Source organism: Girardinichthys multiradiatus, chromosome 7 (genome assembly GCF_021462225.1).
Source record: "Girardinichthys multiradiatus isolate DD_20200921_A chromosome 7, DD_fGirMul_XY1, whole genome shotgun sequence".
NCBI classification, from domain to species: Eukaryota; Metazoa; Chordata; class Actinopteri; order Cyprinodontiformes; family Goodeidae; genus Girardinichthys; species Girardinichthys multiradiatus.
Window position 1 is genome coordinate 3,740,707 of NC_061800.1, and position 18,727 is coordinate 3,759,433.

Consider the following 18,727-nt stretch of genomic DNA (forward strand, 5'->3'; position numbering starts at 1 on the left):
ATCCATAAATTCTGTTTCACTCATGAGTTAAAATTTTAAGGAGTGTATAATTTATTGTTTGCATGAATTTTTCAAATATTTTCATTGTTGTTGCAAATACATGGTAGTCCAAATAAATTAAAGTCATTCGATCACACTTTTAATAAACCTTATACATTTTAAGATACAGTCTCCTGGTTCCATTGCGATATCACAATTCCTCTCCAACTCTGAATACATGTGCTGAGGAGATCGAGACAAAATGTTTTATAAAAGCCATAAATATTATGAAGCAAAGTGTGGTAACATCAGTGACAAAACAATCGGTTCATTCATCATTAGATAAATGTACCAAAAGAAAATATATTAATTAAGCTTTCATTTATGTGTCTTCATAAAGTTAATGACTTGTGTAACAATGTATTCCAAGTTTAAATGTTAGAAAAAGAAATTAAATGAAGACATCTTGCCATTACAAAAGTGGAGGTTTCTGTAGAATGAGCCAAAGACTGTCAGTGTAACTCTACACCGGTTTTTCTCACTTACACAGCACAACACTGTGTCTCATCCTGGCCTGGCTTTTTAACATTGAGGCGCATGCTCCCGAACTACAGCAATAACCCGGAAACCGTAAGGGCTATCGACGTCATTCTTGGACTGTTTTTATCAGATTGGACAGGGGAACAATAATATCAATCCTTTTTTGTTCAAAATATAATATGAAATGCACATCACTAGGTGGAAATAAAGCAAAAAATGGAGAAAAAGACAAAACTGCTTGAACATGCTCTCGAACAACGTCTAATAACTAAGAAACTAGAAGGGCTATCACTTTGATTCATGGACCATACGAATCAGCAAACCTTGCTGAACAATCATGGAGCTTTTCAAGTTTGGGAGGTGTGACCTTGTAAATAAGTGGATCATTTTGAGCATTTTTAACCTGAGTGAAAGGCAGTTTTTTTAACTCTGAAACAGACTGTAGGTAGCAGGCATAGGTGAACAATCCTGGAGATTTTCATGTGTCTACTATAATACATGTAGGAGATGTGACAGTGTAGAAAAGTGGATAATTTTGAAATTTTTTAATTTTAAGTGTTTTTGGGAAGGACAGATTTGATAATCCTAAACAAACCTTTTGTATGACAAAACAGTAAAACGTATCAAATTCCTTCAATCTGACCGCCAGCAAGGTCTGAAGATAATCTGCACAAGGCTCATGTCTCTACCTCGAACGGTATCTACGAGAGGCGACAATTCAAAAACATGGGAGTTTAAGGATGTCTGCCAAATTCCTATAGGTGGCCCATTCCAGGTGTGTTGACTTTGCGTTGCTTTGAGACATGTTGCTGTTAGTCCCACACAAATGAGGGTGACATTTTCTAAATCGCAAAGGAGATTCCTACGTTCTGATACATTATTTGTATAGGTAGAGTGAAAACTGAGTGAGTGAGGATAGTTTGTTCGTCCTTTTTCAGGTTATTTAAAAAGTTAGAGTGTGCACTCTAGCAGCACTAACATTCCGTCATTGGATTACATTGTAAAACTGAAAACTGGTTTAAAAAGTTTTAAACCAAAATTGTAGAAAAACTGTAAAATATATCAAATTGTTGAATAATACAATAATAGCAGAAGGTTGTGAAAGCATTTTAAACATTGAATGGAGTTTCTAGCTGAATGTATGTGGAAAAAGTTAAATGGCAAAAACAGTTAAATTTGAGCAGAGTTTTTGACGTTTTCCATTCATTTCAATGGGGCAAAAATTGGCAGTGTTGGACCCCAGCCATGGGTTACAACATCAGAGGCCGGTAAGAACTTTCCTGGAACTTTCAAAATTAATCGCATTAACCTACTTCCAGCACAGCCAGGAACAGGAGTAACAGCTGACTTCCTGTGACATCACTGTTTGAATAAAAACCCCGCTTTGCAACAAACAGACCTCTTCCACGCAGGTCCCCAACAGAACTGGAAGGAGAGACACACAAAGTGTGCTAATGTCTCTTTGCTGGCAAACAGACATAATTCTTCAAACTGGATCCAAGAGTGTCATACCATCACACAATCATTGAATCATGAATTGCTGTTTGTGTATCCGGTATTCATTCATGAACAGGTTAATTAAGGTGCAAGTGTGGCTTGACTTTTCCTTCTGAGGTCTACAGAAGCAAACAGTGTTCCAGAGAGTTCCCCGCAGAGATCCTGTCTCTACAACACAGAGTGACACACACACAGTTTTCTCGGTCTGCAGGAAGGACAATGGGACCGGATCACCGCGGCCTGGCAGAACGAGCCGCCCCACCCCACAGCTACGGAGGTTAGCTGCAGGTTAACTCTTTGTTCACTGTGGATGCTTTCCTCAACTTTATCGCCCCGGACAATTTTTCCTCAGCACGGTTCATGTAAGGTAATGTTTGGGCAGAGACCTAGTTTAGAATGAAATAATCCAAACAATGTTCGTTTTATGAAGTTTGGTTTTGTTGTGTTGAGATCTCAGCTATCTCAGTGCTAGCAGATTAGCTGTTCAGCACATCTAAACAGTTTATGTTTACATGTTTGTATTTTTAAAGTTAAGACAAACTTTATTTGAAGGGTGATTTGAAACACAGAAGATCGGCCATAATGCACTGTCCACGCTTTTGCATTTCAACCCTTTTATTAGTGGTATTTTAATTATTTGTTTGATTCTGGTAACAAGCTTATTTTGTTAGCTCCAACCGCTAACAGCTAAGAACACGTGCTCACCCACTTTGAGTCAGCTGAAGATTATTTACCCAGAGAGGTTGTTCGTTTCCAATCTAGAAAATAATGTCTCCCTAAATATTATTTTATTAAACTTGTGTTTTGTGTAACACCATAATTTGAAAGTGAATTAACTTTGCAGTTAATTTTAGGATCTGACTTAAGATTTTTGATGCATATATCCATTCAGGAACTTTATAGTTTCTTTTATGTTTTGAAAGAACAGGATTTATTGCCAGATCAAATCCCAAATTTAATCTATTCTACCTGTCATAATTGGGGTTGTATTAAAAGCCAAATTGCAAGTATTACCCTGAGGAAGGTGTAGCAAATTTCCTTTCTTTTACTTTGCATTTTAAAGCATAATGTACCGTGCCACAGGAGGGATGAGGAATCACTATAATAACAAACTTCCCTTAAAGAAAGATTAGGAATTGTGCCTAATCACTAGTTCCTCTGAAAGAAAGGTGAATAATTAATGCAAAAATCACAAAATATCCCTAGAGAAAGTAGTAACATTGTAACACTTAGAGCATAGTGTTGTCATAAGTCACAGGCTGAATGGTTAACTTCCGTGCAACTGTTTTACACTCATACGAATGTTTGCAATATATGTATAGTCAAGGATACATATATAGCTGGACATACATTTGTTAGATGTTGCTATCAGCAATTTCTCATAACTTTGTTGTTGTTTTGTAGTGTCTGCCAGAATGGTGGAATCACACTCCGTTATGCATTCAGCAGACGTGGAGATGCAGAAGGTTGTTGCTGATCTCATCTGTCTGTCTCCAGATGAGTGGAATCCTTTAAATCAATTTAACCTTGCTGCATGTGATAAAAAGATTCAACAATTACCTGACCTAACTGACTATCCAACTAGAGGGATTCAGATTTCAGATGTTGTTGGTAGGCCTACCTTGTTGTATCAGCAGAAATCACAACTGGAAGCTAAAATATATTTCCAGTTACAGACTGCCCATCAGATGACCCTTCAAAGAGAAAAAGCTGTGAAGCTTGATCTCTCAAAAGCTGAGGAGAGGATGGAGAAAGCTGAAGCAAAGTTAGAGGATCTGAAGGCAGATGAGCTCAGGAAAGCTGCATTCCAAACGGTGGGGATGGACCCCCACCTCTCAGGTGCCTGATTTGCATTTTCACTCACAGTAGCTACAGCAGCCACAGCAGGAGGCAGACTCAGACAACAGGCATCCCAGTGCCTACAAAGTCTCCCCTTCCTAAACTACGTCCAAGTGTTCAGCTTATTTCCACCTACCCTAACAAAGTGTTAGAAGTCACAGGGTTTCCAGTGGTGTCCTGCCACCTCATATTGCAGTGAACCACTAAGATGACCGGGTGCCAGACTCAGCATGTGCAAATGGTCCAATTGGGTGGAAGGAGCAGCCTTTCAAACTGATCTGCAACCCTCTCCCTTCTGACTCTGTGTCGACCCATAAGTGCCACAAGAGACGCATAAGGTTGTCAGGAGACTCAATCCAACCTGACCCACCAGCCCAGGCACAAGTCCACTCATTAGAAAGCTCTCATTTAATTAATGAGAAAACTTATTTTCTTCCCCAGAGGTTAGATCGTGATCTTCCACCATTTCATGAACTAAACCAGCTTGACTTCTCAGATGGACATGGTCCACCTTGGGAGCATGGTATCCATTTTAAGCAGCTTGAATCCCTTGCTAAGGACAGTTTTTGATCCAGATAGTCAGGAGTCAATGATTGATGCTTATCTGATTGAGGTTGAACATTGTCTTCTTGACTTGTGTTTTCCTTCTTCTCGTGAGAAGCTGAGGCTTATTTGGAAAACAACAGCTAAGAGTGTTCATGTGTTCATTAAAAACTCTTCCTTGAGAAATTAGTGACAGGTATATAGCTCTTTGTCAAGCTCTAAGAGAAGACTACTATGTTTACAGAAATGAAGCCACTGCCACTATTGATGTTTTGGCAGTTTTGCAAAAAGAGGTGAGCCTCCCAGATAATATTTCCAACGTTTGAGGACTGCTTACTTTTAGGGATGTTATGCTCCAGGTCTTGAAGAAACGGGAGGGTGGTAGTAGAAAAAGCGGAATATTTTGAAAAGTATAACAGGTAGTGTTGAGGTAAAATAATTCCACCAGATATCATAACACAGCCTCAACACCCCAGTCCGGATGTCGTGAGAAAGAACAGATGAAGAGCAGGAAATTAAGATTAACACAAGTTTAATTTGGTAAATGATAAGTCCAATAATTCCCAATGCATATTCCATACAAAAAGAATGATACAGAGAAAGAAAGAAAGATTTACCAAAGGCCTTTGGGAGAAGACCCGGTCAGCAGCAAAGCTACGGCTGGTCACCGAGTGGTCTGTCTTACAATCAATGGTGAAAGTGAGCCGGTGTGGTCCGGTACTGCCTACCACTAAAAGATTCTGCGCCGGTACTGCGTACCGGGAAGAGGAAAGAACAACTGCCTGCTACGAAGCGGTCATCCAGAACCAGTTACGGCTGCAACAATTCCCGAGCACACAAAGAAGATCAGATCCGCTACCAATAGGCAGTCTACAACACGACTTAATCAGTTTATAAATATAGCTATTTTCCCCTCATTCCAAATTGTTTCTGAACTGTTCTGCTATGCTGGAGCCTCAATGCTCTTGCTTTGCTTCTCCCCCCTCGGAGCTCGAGGCTTTTGTGAAAGGCCAGCCTTTAAAATGAGCACCGCTACGTTTAATGTCTGTCTGCTTGCTGCTACATACCTCAGTTAAAAGCAAAGGGAGAGTAACTAGTTGTGTTTCATGTTATTTTGCTGAATTACAACAACACAGTACAGCTCGAAAACATCACTTATGACCAGAGATTTCACATACACTACACGAGAGCGCATGCGTGCTTACCTCCAAAACAGCATGGTTGCCAAGGAGATGACTGCGTTTGATTTAATGGACTGGGAAATTTTACACAGGTGGTGCACAGACATAAAAAACCGTTGCTTGCATTAAGACAAGACGAACAATAAATCACTTACCATCTACAGACTTTTAAATAAAAACCACAAAAACAACCGAACTGTCAATTTTTTTATTTAAATGAAATCAAAACTTGACCACAATGCAGAAAACAATAACTTCTTTGTTCAAAAGAAAAGACGGAAACTGAAGAAACGTTATGCATCAGAAAATAGTTTATCATTGTTTCATACATGGAAGTTCTTTAACAATTGAAAAAAAAAAAAAAAACAATATATATATATATATATATATTTGAGGGGGGCACCGATGAGAGTAACAATTAACACAAACACAAATTATAGACATTTCTACACAAATTATAGACATTTCTACACTGGATGTGAGATTACTTCCTGCATCCCGTGTTGTTCCCACCTGTACTTTAACGGGAAATAATATCTGATAATGAGTCTTCACCACATCATATACAGGGGTTAGACAATGAAAGTGAAACACCTGGTTTTAGACCACAATAATTTATTAGTATGGTGAAGGGCCTCCTTTTGCGGCAAAGACAGCGTCAATTCATCTTGGGAACGACATATACAAGTCCTACACATTGGTCAGAGGGATTGTAAGCCATTGTTCTTGTAGGATAGTGGCCAGGTCACTACGTGATACTGGTGGAGGAAAACCTTTCCTGACTCGCTCCTCCAAAACACCCCAAAGTGGCTCAATAATATTTAGATCTGGTGACTGTGCAGTCCATGGGAGATGTTCAACTTCACTTTCATGTTCATCAAACCAATCTTTCACCAGTCTTGCTGTGTGTATTAGTGCACCGCCTTCAGGATACAATGTTTGAACCATTGGAGGCACATGGTCCTCAAGAATGGTTTGGTTGTCCTTGGCAGTGACGTGCCCATCTAGCACAAGTATTGGGCGAAGGGAATGCTATGATATGGCAGCCCAAACCATCACTAATCCACCCCCATGCTTCACTCTGGGCATGCAACAGTCTGGGTGGTACGCTTCTTTGGGGCTTCTCCACACCGTAACTTTCTCGGATGTGGGAAAAACAGTAAAGGTGGACTCATCAGAGAACAATACATGTTTCACATTGTCCACAGCCCAAGATTTGTGCTCCTTGCACCATAGAAACCGACGTTTGGCATTGGCATGACTGACCAAAGGTTTGGCTATAGCAGCCCGGCCATGTATATTGACCCTATGAAGCTCCCGACGGAACGTTCTGCTGGAAACAGGAGAGTTGAGGTGCACATTTAATTCTGCCGTAATTTGGGGCAGCCATGGTTTTATGTTTTTTGGATACAATCCAGGTTAGCACCCGGACATCCCTTTCAGACAGCTTCCTCTTGCGTCCACAGTTAATCCTGTTGGATGTGGTTCGTCCTTCTTGGTGGTATGCTGACATTACCCTGGATACCGTGGCTCTTGATACATCACAAAGACTTGTTGTCTTAGTCACAGATGCGCCAGCAAAACGTGCACCAACAATTTGTCCTCTTTTGAACTCTGGTATGTCACCCATAATGTTGTGTGCCCATATATATGGATATATATGCATGCATATATGTCCCCAGTGCCTCCCCAGCCCCCCTAGCTCCGCCCCTAAGTACCGGCAAGAATTTAAAACTACTTTCACCCCTGCTTACAATCAGTGCTTCAAAGCTTGAGGTTTGTTTATGAAGCCACATGTCACTTAATGGAGTTTTCTATGTTCCCGTGTCCCCACTATAAATTAGTTACTCCTATGGGAATACTTTTATTGCCTATTTATGACTAACAGCCGGCATTTACTGCTCACAGCTGCTGGGAACATCCTGAACATCCTGACCTGGGATTAACCCATTCTCTAACCTGAAGCCTGATGTGACCTCTGACTTCTCCGTCTCAGGCTCACAATACATGTTATGTCTCAGTTTTATGGTTATACATGCGAACTAAACTAATGGCATGAAAGTACATGATTGTAATTCTCAACAATAGAAACAGCAAAAGTATAGTCAGTGGAAAGAGCAGAATGAGCAGAATATTGCGAAGTTTGAACGGTTGAAATAACACAAAGTATGCAGAAGTAGAAGCAATTCAAAAAAACAAAGAAACTAGAATAATAATAATAAAAAAAAGAATAAAGAGAAACAGGAACACTATCTGTGTTTTTTGTTATTATTTTGTCCTTCAATATCTGTGATGGTTTTCTGGTCTCTGATAGCTGTTAATGTTCAGTTTTGTTTGTTAAACAACATCGCTCAACATATTTCTTGCCAGTTAGCCCTTGCCTTTCAAATGTGCTAAATATACATGCCAAAACAGCATCTTTAATCCTTTTCAGGTTTGATAAATTGCTTTGCGGGTGGTAAGTAATCACATTTGCATATCCTCCCATAAATCGGAACGTTGTGCATATTCATGAAGGCAAGCACGCTAAAAGGTTTGGGCACGCTGTTCTGCTGATTTTACACACAATTTGATTTGCACCTGCTTTATAGATCAGCTTTGCACAAGCAAACCAGTTTCCACGTGTTTTCATGCACCCAAACCTTTTGAAGATCAAGCCCATAATGTCTTGACCTATAAAAAAACTTTTCATATTTTCTCTATGTTCTTTAGTGACCTAATGCTTGTTTAATAATTTTATAAAACTTTTTAGAGTGAACTGACTGGGTCAGACTGGCCTGATGATTCTGTAACATTTGAGATAACCGCATGGACAGATGTATTGGATTTCATACCATACACTCAAAGTACTCACTGGCTTTAAATTATTCACAATTTTCCTCTAATTTCCTCTAGGCCTCTCTGACAGTCTCTTTTTAATAAACAGACCATGGTCACTTACAATCATAAGGACATTTCTTCACATTATGAGGTTATTTTAACATTTGCTCATCTTTCAATAAAAAAATGAACAAGTAGCTAAAACACCAGATTTTTTATACATAACATGTTGAAAATTATTAAAGACACTGTCTCACAGGGACAGTGAATAAAAACGTTTTCTGTTATTTTAAAGTGAAAATGAGGTATAACAATCTATAAAAATTGCATTGGGCAAAATATTTGGTATGGCTTTATTATTTCCATGATGTTTTCACCTATTTACAAGAAAGAAAGAGTGCAAATAGCATTCCAAAGGGTAAATTATGCCATAACTGTAGTAAGGGTCTACATATGCATATTCCTACAAACACCATTTTCATGAGTCAGAACAGTTCTAACAAGCATCAAGGGCAGGATTTCTGGTAGTGTACATCTAGTGAATTTTATTTTGTCTCAACTTTTCCAGTCCATTTAACTTAATTAGAACACTTTACACTCTCTTTCTTGGTTTCCGATCATAGCTCTGAAATCACCATGCTAGTTCCGAACTATCAACGTCTGCCTGTTCAAGAAGCAGTGCTCTTCATATTTATTAAGAATTAGTAAAAAAATGTGTTTTAGTGACACTAGCAGCATTTTATTTTCGTGAAAACTGATTATCCTTTGCTATTTATAGAAACATTAAATTCTCTGAGTTTAAGGTGCTTCATTGCCTAAAGTGTTAATGTATTTACTCACTGATTAACTTGACGAGAGCATCTCTTTACATGGTGCAAAATTGTTCTAAGTCTTTAGTACTGTATTACTGGAAATTATTCCACAATGTTCTTCAGTGAAATGTCTTATTTATGTGTACTCTTTATGTACTCTAGGTGAAGTTATTCAAATATGAAATATTTATATGACGTTTCATGTTACAAAAACACTTTACAGGACAATCTTTAATCTTGTCAACAGAAAAAGGATACATCAGATTTTACAACAGCATTTCCTGTTTTCTATATGCATAGTTTATATGGAATTAAGTGTTTCTCAGGATTTTTTTAACAGTTATCTATAACGAAGAGACAAAGGATAGTAACTTTACTCTACATCCCTGTCACAAGGAGAAGTATAAAGGCCCATAAGAGAAAATGTGTTATCTCTTAAAGGATTTATTCACACCCAGAAGTAGTTATTTATTAACTTTATGAAGAGAACAGAACTCTCTTTACACAGTGATGGTGTCACATGAACCAGACGTCAGTATCTGCAGTGTAAGAATAAGTTTAACTGATTTCCTAAACCAGGGGTAAAATAGTGCATAGATGAGAGGGTTCAGGGTGGAATTTAAATAGAACAGAATAAATGTTACAGATGAAGCACTGACTGCAGCATCTTCTGCAATTAATGTAACACGAAAATATGGGCAGGTACATATCAGAAACACAACAACAACAATCCCAAGGATAACAGCTGCCTTCATTTCAGATTTCATAGCTGTGAGTCTCGCTGAACCCTGCAGTGAGATGGCTGCAACGTGAGACTGCATGGCCCAAGTCTGAGACACAACCACTGCAAACACTCTCACATAAAGAATAATGATCACAGTGACAGGACCAATGAAGGATGACAAAAGATCAAAAACTCCCCCAATATGATCTAGAAAAACTAGACACTCTCCAGAGCAGGAATTATACCTGCCTGGGTGTTGCAGGTTGTCTCTCAGAAGAACACAATGATAGAAAATGGAACACATCCAAAACAGAGAAACACACATCTTTGCTCGTTCTTCAGTGATTTTGCTGGGGTAATACAGGGGGTAACAAATGGCCACGTAACGATCAACAGATATAAGCAATATCGTTCCTATTGAGGCAGTAGTGCTAACATAGTCCAAAACAACATACAGGACACACATGATGTCCCCAAGATACCAGCAACCATCTATCAGCACTATTTGAAATGAAATGAGGAATCCCACCATGCAATCTGAGACAGCCAGAGAGAGCAGGAGGATGTTGGCAGGGCTGTGGAGATTCCTACAGAAATGAGAAAACAGTACAATGCTATTAGTGGTTGTCAGGCTTAATACACAATTCATACAAAATAAATTTTGCACACTGTTCCTTTTCAAAACGTTTACTTGAAGTGGCAGATGGAGATGATGACCAGCACATTCAGAAACACAGTAAGAAGAGAGATGGAAGATATTGTAATGTAAATAACCAGGTATACAGATGGAGGCAGCATAGTCTTTCTGCACGATGAATTGAGAAGCTGTGGAAAGCAAAGTTCAGCTTCCTCAACAGTTTTCATAATTAAACAGAAACGGGAAACAGAAGCTTTTCAATTTGCTTTATGCCTCAATCTCTTTGCCATTAAACTGTCCTATATATTTTGCTACCTTCCTTATATTTGTGTGGAGGTGAGGCATAATGAGTTGGCACACTCCTATGGGCTTTGGTCGCCACAGCAAAAGACTGTTGTACTAAATATATTATTATTGTTATTGTTATCATCGTTATTCTTATACATAATTTAATTTTATACTATACTAAATATTGTTGTGTAATGAAATTTGGAAGCAAAGTGGGAAGAAAACATCTAATCTACCTGTCTTCAGGTTGTAAGACCCCTTCCACATCCCCTGAAAAAAAGTAGATGCTTTCAGATAATATATTTTGAAATTATTCTTTGGTGGCTTGCTGTTGATGGACTATACCTCCCAGTATCATTTGCTACTACACCTCCCAGCATGCATTGCAGTTTACTGGAAGTAGGTGTAGCAGCTCTGATGTCAAAGTGAGCACATGTGAGACACTCCACCATTGCTTTTTTTCCCGCTGGAAACTGAGACGCGGTTACAACGTAACGGAGGTGCACATAATTCTGGAGAAGAAACTCACACGTGGGTTTCCAATCATTCTCCTCACTGGCCAAACTCATGAGAAGCTCAACGAGCTAAAAGCTTACTGGGATAAGTTAGTCTTGGAACCAACTTAGGCAATAATTGGTATACCTTTAAACAACTAGTCCCAATGCAAGATCAGATAAAATATTTTGATAAAACATTTTAAAGAGTGATTTGCTGAATAAAATCAGCCTTCTGAATGACCAATTCTCAATGCTGTTTAATGAGCTGCCTGTATATATTAAAATAACATTTAAGGAAATATTAGTTTGAAGAAGAACCAAACCTTTTGGATAAATGGGTCTTAATGGTGTTTAATTAGTCATCATGTTTAGTAAAATAATATTTAAGGAAATATTATTTCCTAATTTGCAAATTTATTTAAGCTGGCTCATGAAATAGGCGAGCATGTGTTCTTAGCTGTTAGCAGTTGGAGCTAACAAAAGAAACGTATAATCACCTTATAATCAGAATCAAACACATACGTTTAAGATACCACTAATAAAAGGATTGGAATACATAAGGGTGAATGGCCTGTTATGGCCGATCTTCTTTGTTTAAAATCACCCTTTAAATAAAGTGTGTCTTAACTTTAAAAACACATAACACATAAACTGAGCACATGCACTGAGCAGCTAATCTGCTAGCTGAGTTCTCAACACAGAAAAAAACAAAAGTCATAAAATGAACATTGTATAGATTATTTCATTCTAAACTATGTCTCTGCCCAAACACTACCTCTTACGTGAACCATGCTGAGGAGAAGTTTTCCTGGGCGACTAAGTTGAGGAAACATCCACGAGTGGGTACAGTGAAGGGTTAACTTGCAGCTAACCTCTCTAGCTGTTTGGGGGGGAGGGGGGCTTGTTCTGCCGGCCTGGGCAGAATTGCACGCAGAGCGGCGTGTTGTGTTGAAGTACCTATGTCCTTCCTTTAGACCGGTAAAAACTGCTCCACTCGGCGTTGTAGAGACAGGGTCTCCGTTGGGAACCCCCTAGAACACAGTTTGCTTCTGTAGACCTCAGAAAGAAAAGTCAAGCCACGCTTACACGTTAATTACCCCGTTCATGAATGAATACCGGATACACAAACAGCAATTCATTCTTACTTAACTTAGTGCATATGATTACGTGGTCGTATGACACTCTTGAATCCAGTTTGAAGAATCATGTTTGTTTGCCAGCAAAGAGACATTAGTGTGCTGGGTCTGTCCTTCCAGTTCCACTGGGGACCTGTGTGGAAGAGGTCTGTTTGTTGAAATGGAGAGTTTTTTCTCAAACAGTGACGTCACGGGAAGTCCCCTGTTACTCCCTTCTTGTTCCTGTTCTTGGCTGCGCTGGAAGTAGGTTAATGCGATTTATTTTGAAAGTTCCAGCAAAGTTCTTTCTGGCCTTTAATGTTGTAACCCATGGCTGGGGTCCAAACATTCCCCCTTTTAGTTATGAAGAATGAGATGAAGTTCACAGTCTGGGTTCTAACAATCAGTCCTCAGCCATATGAAAAGACTCACTGGGTTCCTGTAGGTAGACAGAGTTTAACAGTTCATTTTCGGTTCATGGGTTAGTGTTTGGACAGGAGTGAGGCAGGTTTGGGCACGGACTGACACTAATAAGATGTTTAAAAAAAAGAAAAACAATCTAAAAATAATGTTCACACCATCATAACACTGCTTTTAAAGCCTTAATAATTTCTCAAGTTCAAAACCAAAAGAAAAAAAAGATTAAACAGAATATAGGGTGTTGGAAATTATTCACCAACTTCACACCTTTTTTGATAGAATTTACAGGGTTGATTCTGGACTGCAACAGCTTGCCCTGTCTTTTAGAAACGCCGTTACCTCAGTGATAATGCACTTGCAGATCATCTTTAACTCTTCCCTTGTGATGACATCTTTGGAGTGGCCAACCTTGCACTTGGATGTTGCACTGTGAAAGGTGTTTGTCTTTTAACTGGCGGCTTAGGTTTTGGCTGATGCCAGTTACCACCCCCCTAGTTCTGTTGCGTCACTTGGGAACTGACTTTGCGCTTCTTCTTATGCCCGTAGTTTAGGATGGGGACACTCTGTAGGCACTAAATGCCTGTTTAAGTCTACCTCCTGCTGTGGCTGTTGTAGCTACTGTGAGTGAAAATGCAAATCAGGTACCTGAGCGGTGGGGGTCTGTCCCCCCTTTTGGGATGCAGGTTTCTTCAGAGCTTGAGCCTTGAGATCATCATACTCTGCTTCAGCTTTCCCTATCCTCTCGTCAGCTCTTGAGAGCTCAAGCTTCGCAGCTTCTCTCTTTGAAGAGCCATCTGATGGGCAGTCTGTAACTGAAAATATCTTTTAGCTTCCAGTTGTAATTTCTGCTGACACAAGGTAAGCCTACCAACAACATCTGAAATCTGGATTTTCAATTAGGTCAAGTAATTCTTGAATCTTTTTATCACATGCAGTAAGGTTAAATTGATTAAAAGCATTTCACTCATCTGGAGACAAACAGATGAGATCAGCATCAACCTTCTGCATCGCCACGTCTGCTGAATTCATAATGGAGTGTGATTCCATCATTCTGGCAGACACTGCTTCCGCCTCTCTGCATGCTCAGATTCTTTGCTCCTTAGCTCCCTGCTTGCTTGCATTCTTTTACTTCTAACTTTTTATCTCTTACCCTAAATTATGGAATTATTGGACTAAAACTACTTCTTACCAACGACTCCCAAGGATTATTATTATTTGAATTTTTTTCTAAAGGATTTTGACATTTTTATAATCGAACCCGAAAGAAGGACAAGTTGACTTCAGCTAATCAGCACAGGATGCCTCTCTTCACTACAGAGGACTTTGACAAGTTTACAGAAATTGGTTGTTTTGGAGATGAAAATCCATCACTGGACTCCCTGACAGCAGGCACCACTTTAGCTCTAGGTGATTACAGGCCCATTGCTGGACAATGCATGAAGCCATACAGCTGTAGGGACATAGAACTTGTTGCGGGTATAACAACAGCACCAGATGGGGACCCATTTACCTTCTATTCCACTCTCATAGGCATAGCTCTTAGACAAATGTATCCAGTAACCAGAGGACGTACCATTCCAAAATTTGAGCGGAAAGCAAACACAAATCCGAGAGAATACTTAGATCAGTGCAAATCCATGTGGCAAACACAGACAGGAACTAATCCAGGCAGAGCTGGTCCCCAAAGGGACTGGTTCCATAGGATGATTGATTACTAATTTTATTTATGGGTCAAATAACGCAGCCGCATTCTTAAAATGAAAAAGCATTTCTGGAAATGCTTTTTCATTTTCAAATTTTACATTTCAAATTGAATTTTGGTATCTATTTGCTGGGGTACATTTTGAAAAATAAATCTCAAATGTCTTTTTCTTTTTCATTTTAATTAAGTGAAAGAATGAGCAGTCTTGAAGAAGAAAATTAAAATGCAAATAGGATTATTGATAACTAATTTCATTTATGAGTCAAACAATGCAGCCACATTCTTAAAATGAAAAAGCATTTCTGAAAATGCTTTTTCATTTGAAATATGGTAACGATTTGCTTCCTTAGAGTTTTTGCTCGCAGGTGTTGGCTGGGGCATCTCTCTCCCTCTGCGCAGAGGCGAACTTAAGCTGATTGTACTTTGTGTTTATTTCAGTCTTTTGAAACCTGTGCCCAAAACAACGGACCTGGGGAAACAGAGACGGCTTCGACACGATTTAAAAGTTTGTTTCCAGCGACCAGCTCTGTACCCCAGAGCTGGTCGCTGGCCTAGCCTCCCTTCTACCGGACGCGGAGTTGCAGATCGTGCTGAGAGTCCCACACTCGGGATTTGGCTCAACCAAAACGTGGATATAGTTTAGTTGGGGACGTTTGGACTTAGGAACGGGTTGGCTCACCCGGAGGTTTGCGCTCACCTCAAACAGGATGCACTCATAGGAAAGGTTTGCCCCGCCGTGTCGGAGTAACTTCCTTGGTCAGGATCTAAATGTTACACTCAGTTAACTGAGACCCTTTCTCTTTGTTGCCGGTAACCGTAGGGGTTTCAACTGTTTGCTTTGCTTTCTTTTGTTTCCCTTTTCTCTCCTTGCTGTGCACAGTGTGTCTATGTGTATGTGTGACTGTGTGTGTTTGGCTGCGAGTGGTGACATCATCGCAGGAGCTGTTTGTGAAATTTTGAGGAAACAATTATTGTGATTCGAACACTGGTTGGTTTTCTGCTGCTGTGCTGCAGTTATCAAATAGTAACATGGAGGAGTATTATAGGGTGTTTGAGGATGTTGACAGGGGAAATGGTTGGAAACCCCTTGCAAAACAAAATAGATTCATTGTAGCGTATTTGGATTGATCATATAGATTCACACAAAGTTAATAAAGTGAAAGAATGTCTGGAAAATGCTGTCAAAGTGAAGGGAAATACGTATAACCAGGCGCGTAGTTAGACCTTGGCGGGCTTCTTGTTAAAATACATTTAGAAATATTAAAAAGATGCAGCCACAAAATGGTATTGGACTTCACATTTTTACTTAAAAATAATCAGCTTTTTAACTTGTGTTCCATATACTCATGTCCCGCTCCACAATAACCTGACAATGAGGTAAAATGAGAAGACAAAAAATAGTTATTTGCGCACTTGCGGCTCATTTCAGAGCAACCGCGGAGCCAACCAAAGAGTGGGAGGCTGGTGTGTTCAGGAACAGGTGGAAGCAGAGCGGTATAACTCAGACGAAGATAGCGGTAAAACCTGAATGCTAACTCGGAATGGGCTAAAACCTTTGTCAGCAAAATGCAGATTAAGTTCTTTTCTAAATACCTCAAAATGTGTCATTATTTGCTTCAGTTATTCATTATGTTTCTTCAGTCCTAAACTCTGTTTCTCCTTGTCCTTCATTCAGCTTCTAACCAAAATAAACAGTACAATTATTGCAAACCTTTTTTGTTCACAATAATTTACATTCAGTCTAAAACCAGCCAAAACAGAGAACTGGTACAATATGTCCTATATTATTTTAATATTAAATTACCTATAAATTGTCAGAGGGTGTGTTGAATAAGGGCAAATATGCACGAAACGTGGAGGACAAGACAGAGAGAAATCTGAAGCGTTTAATGCAGCTGCTTGCGTGACAAGGAACTAAACACAGACACCGAGGTGTCGCCTTCACCACAATACATCCACCCTAATAATCCGTTTACTGAGGCCATGGTTAGATAAGGAAAAGGCCTTCAGGAGTGGGGACAAAGACATATACAGAGAGGCAAAGTACAAGTTTGGCAAGGCAGTGAAAGAGGCCAAACGACTGTACTCTGAGAATCTCCAAAACCAGTTCTCAGCCAACGACTCTGCCTCTGTCTGGAAAGGGCTCAAGCAAATCACCAACTACAAGCCGAAAGCCCCCCACTCCATCAACGACCAACGCCTCGCCAACAACCTGAACGAGTTCTACTGCCGCTTTGAAAGACAAAGGGACAGTCCTGCAACCATCCCCCACGACGCCCCCCAACAGCTGCAGCCACAATCCACCACCCCCATCTCTCCAACCTCAAGAGGGGCCTTGGCACCTCCAACCCCCACCCTGAAGTTCCCCCCCACCAGCCCCCTACCCACGCCGAGGACGGCTCTTTCCATCAGGAGAGGGACATAAACAAACTCTTCAGGAGACAGAACCCCCGGAAAGCTGCTGGTCCGGACTCTGTCTCACCAGCCAGCCTGAAGCACTGCACTGATCAGCTGTCTCCAGTCTTCACAGACATTTTTAACACCTCACTGGAGACATGTCATGTGCCAGCCTGCTTCAAGTCCTCCACCATCGTCCCTGTTCCCAAGAAGCCAAGGACCACAGGGCTTAATGACTTCAGACCCGTCGCCCTGATCTCTGTGGTGATGAAGTCCTTTGAGCGCCTTGTGCTCTCACACCTAAAAGACATCACCGACCCCCTCCTGGACCCCCTGCAGTTTGCCTACAGAGCCAACAGGTCTGTAGATGATGCAGTCAACCTAGCCCTTCACTTCATCCTCCGGCACCTGGACTCCACAGGAACCTATGCCAGGATCCTGTTTGTGGATTTCAGCTCTGCCTTCAACACCATCGTCCCAGCTCTGCTCCAGGAGAAACTCTCCCAGCTGAGTGTGCCCGACTCCACCTGTAGGTGGATAACTGACTTCCTGTCTGACAGGAAGCAGCGCGTGAGGCTGGGGAAGCACGTCTCTGACTCCCTGACCATCAGCACCGGTTCCCCCCAAGGCTGTGTTCTCTCTCCTCTGCTCTTCTCCCTGTACACCAACAGCTGCACCTCCAGTCACCAGTCTGTCAAGCTTCTGAAGTTTGCGGACGACACCACCCTGATCGGACTCATCTCCGATGGTGACGAGTCCGCGTACAGATGGGAGGTGGACCATCTGTTGGACTGGTGCAGCCAGAACAACCTTGAGCTCAACGCTCTAAAGACAGTGGAGATGGTTGTGGACTTCAGGCAGAACCCAGCCCCACCTGCCCCCATCACCCTCTGTGACTCCACAATTGACACTGTGGAATCTTTCCGCTTCCTGGGAACCATCATCTCCCAGGATCTCAAGTGGGAGCCAAACATCAGCTCCCTCATCAAGAAAGCCCAGCAGAGGATGTTCTTCCTGCGGCAGCTGAAGAAATTCAACCTGCCAAAGACTATGATGGTGCACTTCTACACAGCCATCATTGAGTCCATCCTCCCCTCCTCCATCACCATCTGGTACGCCGCTGCTACAGCCAAGGATAAGGGCAGGCTGCAACGTGTCATTCGGTCTGCTGAGAAGGTGATTGGCTGCAGTCTAAAGTCGCTCCAGGAACTGTACACCTCCAGGACCCTGAAGCGGGCAGGGAAGATTCTGGCTGATCCCTCCCACCCCGGTCACAGACTCTTTGAAACTCTCCCCTCTGGCAGGAGGCTGCGGTCCATCCGGACCAAAACCTCACGCCACAAGAACAGTTTTTTCCCATCTGCCACCAGCCTTGTTAACAAAGCCCGGAAACCACACTGACACTGACTTGCATCAACCTCCTCTGACACAACAAGCTCCTGTCACCGCACAATGCATCAATCATACCACAGTGACACACCCCACAGAGAGGTCCAGACAATGGGAAAAAGGCAAAACCCATTGTTCCAGTGGAATTAAAGGGACACATTGCTATTTCTTGTGAACACTGAAGCCACATTTTCCACGTTGAACATTCCTTCTCTGTTCATGTCTTCTCTGTTGGGGTGAAACAGACTCTGGCTGTGTTTCTGTAGAGGAGCCTTGTGTGGACATTTATCAGGGATTCATTGAGCCTGAAACCCCTTCTAGTGCTGGGTTGAGGTCCAGTTTCCTTA

General features: G+C 41.1%; 1 protein-coding gene across 1 annotated transcript; it reads right to left on the bottom strand.

Moving 5' to 3' along the window:
* Positions 1 to 9,711: 9,711 nt before the first annotated feature.
* On the bottom strand, positions 9,712 to 10,799 carry LOC124871910 (trace amine-associated receptor 13c-like). Its single transcript, XM_047371535.1, has 2 exons — positions 10,627 to 10,799; positions 9,712 to 10,522 (listed from the first exon to the last, which is right to left on the bottom strand). Exons 1-2 carry the CDS (start codon positions 10,797 to 10,799, stop codon positions 9,712 to 9,714), a joined length of 984 nt encoding a protein of 327 aa, XP_047227491.1.
* Positions 10,800 to 18,727: the final 7,928 nt, after the last annotated feature.

What these genes read in the sequence shown, in the direction of transcription:
- LOC124871910 (XM_047371535.1), bottom strand. Translation starts at nt 10,799, where the DNA reads ATGAAAACTGTTGAGGAAGCTGAACTTTGCTTTCCACAGCTTCTCAAT. An exon ending in ATCTCCATCTGCCACTTCAA is followed by an intron (nt 10,523 to 10,626) that starts GTAAACGTTTTG and finishes TCATTTCTGTAG; the next exon opens with GAATCTCCACAGCCCTGCCA.